The 10,621-nt window shown below is 40.2% G+C and overlaps 1 protein-coding gene and 1 pseudogene across 1 annotated transcript; one reads left to right on the forward strand and one right to left on the reverse strand.

The window, feature by feature from the left end:
• Positions 1 to 3,206: 3,206 nt before the first annotated feature.
• Positions 3,207 to 4,074, forward strand: med9 (mediator complex subunit 9). The gene is made up of 2 exons (XM_076080451.1): positions 3,207 to 3,347; positions 3,559 to 4,074. The coding sequence occupies exons 1-2, from the start codon at positions 3,262 to 3,264 to the stop codon at positions 3,776 to 3,778; spliced, it is 306 nt and encodes a 101-aa protein (XP_075936566.1). The 5' UTR covers positions 3,207 to 3,261; the 3' UTR covers positions 3,779 to 4,074.
• An 853-nt stretch (positions 4,075 to 4,927) lies between these two features.
• LOC142937495 (dexamethasone-induced Ras-related protein 1-like) lies at positions 4,928 to 6,008 on the reverse strand (annotated as a pseudogene).
• Positions 6,009 to 10,621: the final 4,613 nt, after the last annotated feature.

Here is a 10,621-nt window from a genome sequence, read left to right on the forward strand (position 1 = left end):
CATTACATATTCTGAACTTCATGCTGACTTCCAGGGATCTGTCTCTCAATAATGATTTATAGGTCTAGATTTAAAAAAAAAAGGCTCTTCCGCCTTGTTTGTGAAATTGTGATTCCCTCGATTTTTCACTTGGGGGCAGTGCAAGGCTACCTAGTCCCACAGTTAAACTTCGTATCTCTCAGGAGGGAAATGTGCTATTAGTCATAGTTCTGAACTACTAATTGTAAAAATGAATATAAGTTCAAGTAAGTAAAATGTTGTATTATCATTCCTTCTCAGTCCTGTATGAGTTATGCCATTTTTAAATCTTAAAATAAACTCACATATACAAATGACATGAGTTTGCACTTCTCAACTTCTCGTCTCTTCTCTTCTCTGTACAGACTGCTTTTTCCATCATTGTTTTCATTCCCTATAATCTTATGTACAAATAAATGAAGTCTGAGCATTCTGCTTCTAGTAAGTCAGTCAAATTATGTGTTTTGGGTGGTTTCATTGACATTGTCTGGTATTAGAAAATAAAATCATGATAAGAACTTTGAGTATGGCGAAACATGATGAATATATGTCTTTGTGTATAGGTTAACAAAGCCAACTGACCAATAGAGAGACTGGCACAACAGAGAAACAACACATCTTAAACAAGGTCCTCCGAGCAAAAAGAACAGCGTGTTCACATTTCATCTTCTATTTGATTAATGTCCCTTCACAGTATTAATCAATGCAAGGGTGTTCAGTAAAATCTTCTCAATGACTGATGACTTATTTTTCAATTGTCCAAGGCATAAAGAGTAAAAACATAGATAAATGGTACATTTGTTATAAACTAGACAAAACTGTGCTGGGAATGCTGCCGCTGAAATGGATGAGCAGCCATGACGTTAAACTGCATTGCTTGAAAAGCTGTAAACTGAACTAAATCGAATTATGAATAGCAGCTGAACAGAATTGTTTGATAAATGTCTGGGAGATAAACTGCATTGCTAACTTTGTTTTAAAGAGCAGCTGAATTGTTGGAATGATAGGAAAGGGATAAAGGGGGCCAAATATAGTGTAGGCAACGAAAGGTGTTGAAGTGAGAGTGATAGTGTAAGAACTTACATGAACTTAAGCTTAAGTGTTCGGAGAAGTTGAGATGTCATTCAAGTCTCTTAGTTTGATTAGGGGGTAAACCATTAGTTCTAAGCCTTAGTAATTGGAGTCATTACAGCATTTTACAACCATGCCAGTGTCCCTCATCTGAAATGGAATGAAGTGCTGCTGCAAACAATCAGCCTTTTGCTCAAAGTGCTTAACTGATTGACGAACAGGCAGCAACTACACAGTCGGTTTGCATGTCTCCTTTGCAGCAATAACATCAGCTGTCAACAGTTAAGGCCCCAACGAGGTGTGCTAAAATCAGTGGATTATTTAGGCTCCATGGAACTGAACCTCTGCTTTCTGGGAAATGTGAGTGCCCTAACAGACACTGATGGGTATGTAGTTTTATGGCAGAGCCAGTTCTGAGTAAAATGAAGCACCTGAATTCATTCAATTTTCACTGAATCATATAGTTGATTCACTTAAGGTGGTTTCAGACACTGGTTGAGACTCTTGACTCTTGATCCATTTTACACACACATGAATGTATGGCTAGGAAGCTTTGTTCATTTAATTAAAGGTGATTTTGGATTACATAATGATCCGCAGCTGACTGGCTAGTTGGTGAAGGTTTCTTTCCAAGAAGCTTCTCTGGACTCATGGGAATCAATTTCCTGTCAAATGAAACACAAATATCCTTAATGCTCAGTATTTATTAGATTTAAGAGCAGGCAGGACATCTGCATCCTGCCAGCTCTCTGCTGGGAGGTGACATATCTGTGGGAAGCAGTCAGAGGCCCTTTCATGTCATCACAGGGGCTGTCTGGGCAAGGCAAGTCACTTTGAGAGTGCTATGGAGGGGGTCAACCAGAAGAGGCCTGAAGTCACCCAGGCTGTAAAAGCTATCCAGGACTCCCTTGGAAGTCATAAAACACATGTTTACTCAGCACATGAGATATTTTCCATAAATATGCTTTTGTTTCATCACTGGAGTTCATGGGAGTTTCTGCTAAGAGCCCGGAATTTATAAAAAAAACTATCTTTGGCCTTTCTCACTGATTTTGCGTGACATCATTTTCATGTTAAGTGATCTTCATTATTTGTTAATAGTTTATCATTGAAATTTCTTAGAAGTGCTGAGGGATTAGACTCATTTCTTCAGAAGTATTTCTCAAAACAGATTATGACACATGAAGGATTTTGTGTGAATCTAAGCTTTCTTTAAAAAACACGGTGTAGAGGGAAAACATACAAACAAATTTATAATTGATTAAATGGTGCTTCATTGGGCTTTTAAATAGAACATTGAACTTCAGTCAACCATATACAAGGAAAAGTGATTTTTGCCTTTCTCCACCTATATTGTTGCTGAGCTGAGGGAAGGATGTGCGTGTGAATAGAGAGTGTATTCATGAATATATATTCATAAAGAATGAATTGCTTTAGAGACCAAAAGTTCCCATTTCAAGCAAGTTTACTGATAGAGCTCTATGGCAGAATTATTGCTTATTTAATAGTTAAAATAGTCTTTTTACAGTGGTGATTTAAATAGCAAGTTTACACTAAAACAAAAAACGAGATGAGAACATAATCAAAAGAGTAACCTTATTTATGCTTTCCATATGGTCATTGTGATATTTTACAACCTTTACTATCACCACACACACACATCATTTCACTCTATGACACAGCTGTTATGTTCTAATATCTGTCCAATTACAATAACAATGTGCATGTCATTCCAGTCGAATATGTTCAATTGTGTGTGTGAAATTGAATGATTGGGTCACAAAATGGCCCATTTTTCCTCATCAATGTTGACGGGTCAGAGCTTTCCCCATGACCCAAAAGGTAAAACACTTGATCTACATAATATCCCTACAAACTCAAATCTGGGTCACATAATCCATCTCTGTGAATTCAGTATGTAACGAGCAATGTCATTCTCACAACTACCACTCAGTCGGAGGTGTGACCAAAGAAAATGTTCAATAAGGTTAAGACTCACTAAAGCTACTCTTAATTAAGGTCTTCACTGGCTGTGGCAGTTAATGAGAATGTTTCCCCGTGGTGTGAGTAGTGGGCCCGTTTGAAGCAGTAGCAGAATGTTGACTTTGTGACATGACGTCATCATATGGCGCATGACGTAGACTATCTGCGCCGCGGAAGCAGGAAAAGACGATGGCGGTGTCTCAACCAACGCAAGAGCAAGAGAAAGAGAGCGAGGATTGCTCTTTGCTGCCTTTAGTTCATGATATTATCAAATGGTAAGATTACCTGCAGATTCACGTGTTTACTCGCTGCTCTGTGAAAACATCGTTGCTTGTCGTAAACAGTCGATTTGGGGGTGTAGCAAAACTGTTAGCTAAAACGAACGTTAGCTTATTCCGCTAGGCTAACTAGAAACGGTAGCTAAATGTCCAAGACAATGTCAACATGGCGCTAACATTTCCCCATATGCACCCTACTGTCTTTAAGCATGGACAAGGACAGCCAGGATGTCCACCAAGAACTGGCCAAGCTGAAGGTAAAGATCCAGGAGGCTCGGGAGCAGATATCCAACATGCCCGGGGTAGACAGCAGTCCGCTGGAGCAGCAGCAGCAGCTAGCTACCCTGCGGGAGCAGGTCCGCACCAAGAACCAGCTGCTGCAGAAATACAAGAGTTTGTGCATGTTTGACGTGCCGAAAGCATCGTGACAGCCGAAGACTGGATTACTGCACTGATTGGAGGAAGCTCACAGACTGTCGAGGTTTTGTTTTCATCCTCACCTGTGGGGCAGTTGTGGCATTCAAGAACACGGTGTGGACAAATTAAATGAACAAGGACTTCTTCTCCCTGAATGTTTTTGAACGTCACACACTGTCCCTTTTTTTTGTCTTTTTTTTGCCTTGCGAAAATGCAAACTTGCTTTATAGTATTCAATGTAGTTTTTCAGTTAATCTTTTTCTGTAATATCTTGCAATGTTTTGTATTAAAATAATTGATTATCAACTATTGGCTTAAAGCCTTATTTGATTTGCCAACTAGTCGTACACATTCTTTTAAGCCTGTGACCATCATTATAAATTAGCCTAAGCATCTTTTTGACGCAAAAAGTAAGCAACGTGATTATTCATCCGGTTGCTTTTAAGAGGGGATTTGTTTGATTTGGGGATTTGTGTCAATAGTGGAATACATAATACCTATCCACATTTAATTGGTGCATGGCAGATGGCTGAAATACAGTTGAAAAAAACATGTTAATGGTCCCCGTTGACCATTATCTCAGTTATCTGCTTGTAAGAAGTGACAGGATGAGCTATCGGGCATGTATTAACAAATGAAGATTATTTAAAGTGACAACCCAGAGGTACTGCTGCATGACTTTTGTGAGTGCAGTGTTTTGTGTAACTTCACTGTGTTTTGCTTGAAAAGAAAGAGGAGGAAGACAGACTAGGAAAATAACAAGTGGTTTTATTTTCTCTTTTATCCAAAAGTTGACGTAGACATAATAAATAAACATTTAGATTCAAATTTGTTCGAAAGGCAACAAACATTCAAGGTCCAACAAGTTTGGAGAAAAAAAAAAAAAAAAAAAAGCAAAATGTAAACTTTTTTTTTTCTGCAGTGCCGTTCTCAGCAATCTAATATAGAGGCAGATTTGTACAGTATTTTCAGAGCATCTACTGCATCACTTCACGGGGACAGGCCTATGAGCTGGGCCCCATGCCCCATGTAAGTGTCTCATCACAGTTTGCATCACAATGCGTCTCTCAGGCGCTGCAGGCTACAGTGTTTTGGGCTTGTATGCACAATGGCTTCAGTTTAGTCTCAGGAAGTCAGCCGCACACAGGCAAAGAAAAGTGTCAGCATATGATGCAGCCTTTCTCTTTGGCCTGGCTGCCTCCTATCGCTTTCTCCTTTATGTACATCAAGTCACTCTGCACGCTGGGTCTCCGTGCAAACGGCGCCACGATACCATATGCGTTCCCATCTTTGCGCTTCTTGCTTTTGAAGGACTTTCTGCGAAGAACCTCGCAGTACTGCAGGGAAACCTTGCAGTGCCGACCGGGGCACATGTCGTTCGGCAGCTTGGCCAAGGTAAAGAGAGTCTGAAACATTTGGTCCACGTTGGTGTTCTTCTTCGCTGAGATTTCAAAGTAAGCGCAGTGCTCGTCTCCACCAACCAGCTGCTCGACCTCGTCCTCCTGCACCTCACGGTAAAAGTCTCTGTCACACTTGTTGCCGCAGATCACCAGCGGGACGTCCACGTTCTCCTTGGTTTTGTTTCGCAGGCAGGACTTGGACTCGTGAATCTGACGCTTCAGGCGCTGCACCTCTTGGAAGGACTCCCTGCTGTCCAGGCTGAATACCAAGATGAACACATCACCTGGAAAACACAACGGAAGACGCGTTCAATGTCAAATAATAATAACAGTTTAATAGCGGCATATGCACTCTGCAAACTGCATTATGCTATCGGCGTGACGTTTAAAAGCTCAACTCACCAGTTAGAATTGAAAGCCTCCTCATTGCAGGGAACGGATGATTCCCAGACGTGTCCAAAATGTCCAGTTGGTAAACGTCTCCCCTGATGCCGTAGAGTTTCCTATGAAAGTCCTCAATGGTGGGTGTGTACTGGTCGTCAACTTTCTCGTTCAGAAACCGAGAGATGATGGCTGTCTTTCCAACTTTAGTGGAGCCCAGAATCACCATCCTTTGGCAATTCTTGGCCGGTATGTTGAACTCATTCTCGGATGGTGACATTTTCTTAATCATGCTTGCAGCAGTTGCACCCGGAGGTCGATGGTGCTGTAGCAAGAGATGTTTTTTTTTAAAGTCCTTTCAGTGAAGTGAGAGGTTCTAACCTCGCTGTCTCTCTGAATCCTGAGTAGAGCAGGCTGGGCATTTATCGGGGAAGTTAGCCGCGCCCCCCAAATGCGTCATGCGTCACCCACCAGTTTGGGGAGCTGGAGCTAGACACGATATTATAATGTTACTATAGCTGTTTTTGTGCGTCAGCCCTGTCCACCCCTCATCAACAGAAAAAGGGGGAAAATAGCTTGTTTCCAAAAAGAATGCTACATCTTTTAAAACAAGTTGCCATAGTTTCATGCGTAATTACCACAAATTAACTTCCTATGAAATGTCGATTATGTCATTTGACATTTTTTAACTGCGTGCATACTGGGTTTTAACAAACCTCGTATGTGCGTGGACCTAAACAGCATTTTCTTTGTTTAGCTTATAGAAACGCAGGCAGTATTGGCTTTATCTGTTTCCTCAATTACCTGTAATTAGTGAACAGACTTTCCGTCAGGAGAGAGCAGCGGGATGAAGTGAGGTGAGGAGAACGCAGGGGCTTGTTAAAACTGGGAAAGTGTGTTTTTACTCTTATAATCTTCATACTGACTTTATGACTTGATGTGTGATGTTGTATAACCTTAACTGAAGCTTGTTCTCATAGGCCTATGTACAGCGGTCTTATATTGAATTCATGTTTTTTAAATGTGTTTAATTCCTCTTATCTATTGTAGTTATTGTTTAAAAACATTTTTTTATTAGATTAAAAAAAAAATGTGTGTGGGGGGGGCAACTGAAAGTCTCATAAAATGCAACATGCAATTAAATGACATTTTCCTTTACTTAAGGTAAACAGTTGCATTGGGATTAACATATATTTCAGAGTGATTGCCAAAAGTGCAGCAAAAACATTGTTACAACAATAAATACAATACAAACCACATAATCAGGCTATGACAACTGTCACATGTGATCAGATTGAAAACAATATCCAGCTAAGGAGACTAAACAAGCACGAGTTTCCAAATATATACAACACATTTAGAAGCAGTGGCGCTATCGTCCAGATCCTTGTTCAAATTAGAATCCAAGAGGATAATGGATTTATCCAACTTCTAAACATAAAAGCTTTTCATCTGCTGGGTGAGACAAAATGTAAGATCATTGTGAATGCAAGCAACAATGTACAAAAATAACAATGAGAGAAGAAAAATCCCTAACTAACAGCGGCAATGGTGCCTGGAAGCCATCGAATCAAATTTGTATTGACTTTCTTGTATGTGTTAATTAAAGTACCCCAGAGATCGTCTGAAGAAAGAGCCCCCCCGTTTTTGACTGAAACTCTGCTCATCCGCTCTGCCACCTTACTCACTTATCACCTTTATCTACTCTTCTTACCTGTGAATCAGTGTGGAGGGAGAAAATTACTTCTAAAAGAGAAAATCTTCTTTGTGGTTCGTTACTTGTGCTCTCAGCATCTACACTAATATTAACCGTGTTAACCATCTATTTAATCAATTATTTCCGTAACTTTTCTCCGATACATGAGCCCCGTATTGCTTCTTCTGTTTGCTGTTGTTTTATCATGTCTGAACTTGTGTACATTACAAATGATAGTAAAACATGAATAAGTTGTACAAACACAGATAATATATCCATCACGTGTCATTTCAAAGGGCTGATGAAGAACATAAGCCAAACCACACAGTTATTGAGCTTTTAGGAAAGGCTATTATGATCATAATTCATTATAAATTATTCTAGCCATAAGGATTTGTCAGTGTGTCAAGATTCCCTGAGTTTACAAACTTGCATCATCGCTGGATTAAGTTGAAGGAGGCAGCAAGGTTCAGAAGGTGGCCATTTAAATCATTAATCATCAACATTTTTTACACAATGTCCAAAACAGATCTAAGAAAAACCTATAGTCCTAAGTCGTGGTATTTTCATTGGTTTCACGTGAAACCTAAAACCTGCCAACACTGATGACCTTCTTTAGCCCTCTGTAGGGCATTGGGGATGAAATCAGATAGGTGTGCTTAAGCCTGGTTGTTCCCTGCTTGATCAACGGGTTTGTGTAACCGGGTCGGAGTGAACCATACCGCCTTCACTATTGGTCAGTAATTAAGCCAGTGTGTTCCCAGCGATGCGTATAACAGCACACATGCATACAGGCTTGTTCAGCACGGCACTGCCATACAACACTGCAGGCAGTGTTGTATGGCATAAAAAAACTACTACATATTTACATAAAAACTACATACACCTGCACAAAAACACAATAGAGGGAATATCATGAAACACATCGGTAATTATTTCTGTGCATTTTGATAGGCCAGTTGTTTAAAGCATTTAATTAATTAATCACATTTTTTTTTATTATACACTTGGATACTAGTGGTAAAAATGTAATTGAGTTTTTTTCTGCACGCACTTATGTGTAAGACAGATTTAGACGTTATTCAATGAATCCCAAAATCTGCTTCATAAAAGAGGTAGCAGCTGACATAAAACAGGTCATGGCAAGAGCTTAGCCGTTAGAGTTTCTTAATTTCCTTGGTCAGAGAAAGAGAAACATCAACATTTCAACTGTGAGTTCTCTTGAACCTCAATGACAAATACATAGACCCTGACTTACCTAAGACCCAGCTCAGGGCCAGTCCTAGAAAACACAAACAGTACAGTATCATTTGTCTTCAACACACAATCTCTTTCTCTGTGTGCCTCTCGACTCGGGTCTTTAGTCTTAAGCTGTGTTTGTGTCTCAGCCTGTTTGCAGCTTGTTCTGTTTGCAGGACCTCGACACATGCACTGTCCTGGCAACGTGGCCCTCAAGCAGAGTAAGCACACCAGCTGCAGCCCACTGAGGCCACGGCCAATGATACGCATTAGACTCATTTCCTTCTCAGCCATGTTTGCCTTCATCTATTAGTGCAGAGGACAGAAAAAACTGTGAGGACACCGAGCTTCACAGCTGATGTTTTTATTTATTTTTAATTGGTGAAGTGATTAAAGCTGTGTTCAGTTAAACACATCCAAGCCATGTTTTATTATGAAGGATCCAATCTTGTAAGAAATAAGAAAGATGAAATTGGAGAATGGATTGTCTCGTTATTTTTTGCCAGTTAAAACACGATAAAGGCTAAAGACACAGCTGCGGCATGGAGAAGTCTGAGAGTCTTTTTGCTGCTAGGAGCTTTTATGTTTTTATGCCTACGCCGCAGAGGCAATGTGTGTCCGTACAGCAAGGCCAATAAAGTCTGCTGGGTTTACTTGTTTTCCAGAATATTTTTTACAACACATGAGCAGGCCAGGTGACAGTGAGACAGCAACAACTCTAGATTCTCCAAAAATTTCTTCCAGATATTAGCCATTTAATTGTTTTCGGTTGACAGTTTCTAATTTCTTTCTTGGTACTATTTTTTTAAACTGTGGCAAAGAGTTTGGATTTGTTTTGTTCCCCTCCTTCAACTCAAAATCTCTGACCTCACAAGAGGATGATAATTGAGCTGTGTTTGTATCCATGTATTTTGCTAAAATGCGCCAGTTTGCTGGAAAATATCTAAATACAAAAATGCAAAAAAGTCTATGTGCAATGAAGCCTGCAAGTGTAGTCGGCTGTGTTCACTGGAACAACCAAGAAAACTAAATTCTAAGGACATTTTTTTTATATTCCACAAATGGATGATATGTTTATAACATCATCTTTCTCTCTCTGCAGGATCACTACTGACCAGTTTAACTCGGCAAGATAAAATCTCCCCTTATGGAGAGATACGACTTGATTAATTCAGTCTTCCTGGTGCAGGAGAGGCTATCTGATCTTGTATTCTGAGGGGAGGAGGGGTCATTCTGTGTTTTCATGGCGTGAGACTTGCGGCTGTTGCGTGTCAGGCCGGGCCATGACTGTTCAAACTGTTGAATGAAGCATGATCCTGCGGTTTCCAGTACAAAGGCTTCAGGTTTCAGAGCCAATCAGAGCTTCGCCCACCACCTGCATGTTTTGATAAACCTACAATCTGTTAACTGTGTTATTATCCGTGACATGCAACCTCATGTCAGACTCCCTGCATGATGTACAACATGTGAAGCAAAACATCATTCTGTGTGATTTTAAGGCCTCCATGCACAATCAGGGTTACACTCTTTCAGTATTGTATGATCCGATGTCGGCACCAATTTCATCCCACTCTGAGGGAAACATACCCAGAAAATGATCATGTTTGATCCATCAATGTCATTTTAACCTTTTATGAGGTGATGGCGGTGGAACTCTTATGAAGACAGAACGCTGCTAGAACTATAAGCACTCTTTGTGTCAGTTATCAGAAATGATTTGGCATTGGTTGACAACATCACATGCACCGAACAGATGGCGGTTCAGAGGGTTCTTCATGACCTGTCTGACCTGCGATTCTTCTGAACAGGTGGTTATTTTGCTAATGGACTGAAGAGCAGTGAACGCACAGACAAACACATCGGATTACGTGGACCCGGAGACCTGAACTCACCTTACAATGTAGGAAGGAAGTCAATATCAGTTCACTTCATGAAACAAACAGAAAGACAGGCTATTTACTGATACTACTAGCTGATCAACTAGCATCTGAGCACAAGGAAAAGTGACATTACATCTGCAAGTCAACCGTAGACACTTTCGACACGGCTTATTTTATTTTTTAATAAATATGTCTCAAAAAATCCTCAAATCAGGTATGTAGTGAAAAAGAATAAATTGATTACCAATTTTGTGTTTG

This window comes from Anarhichas minor, unplaced genomic scaffold, assembly GCF_050575085.1.
Source record: "Anarhichas minor isolate MPS153535 unplaced genomic scaffold, ASM5057508v1 ptg000007l, whole genome shotgun sequence".
NCBI classification, from domain to species: domain Eukaryota; kingdom Metazoa; phylum Chordata; class Actinopteri; order Perciformes; family Anarhichadidae; genus Anarhichas; species Anarhichas minor.

Excerpts from the sequence above, each read along its gene's own strand:
- med9 (XM_076080451.1), top strand. The coding sequence starts at position 3,262 with ATGGCGGTGTCTCAACCAACGCAAGAGCAAGAGAAAGAGAGCGAGGAT. Across the intron at positions 3,348-3,558 it reads GTTCATGATATTATCAAATG|CATGGACAAGGACAGCCAGG; the intron begins GTAAGATTACCT and ends ACTGTCTTTAAG.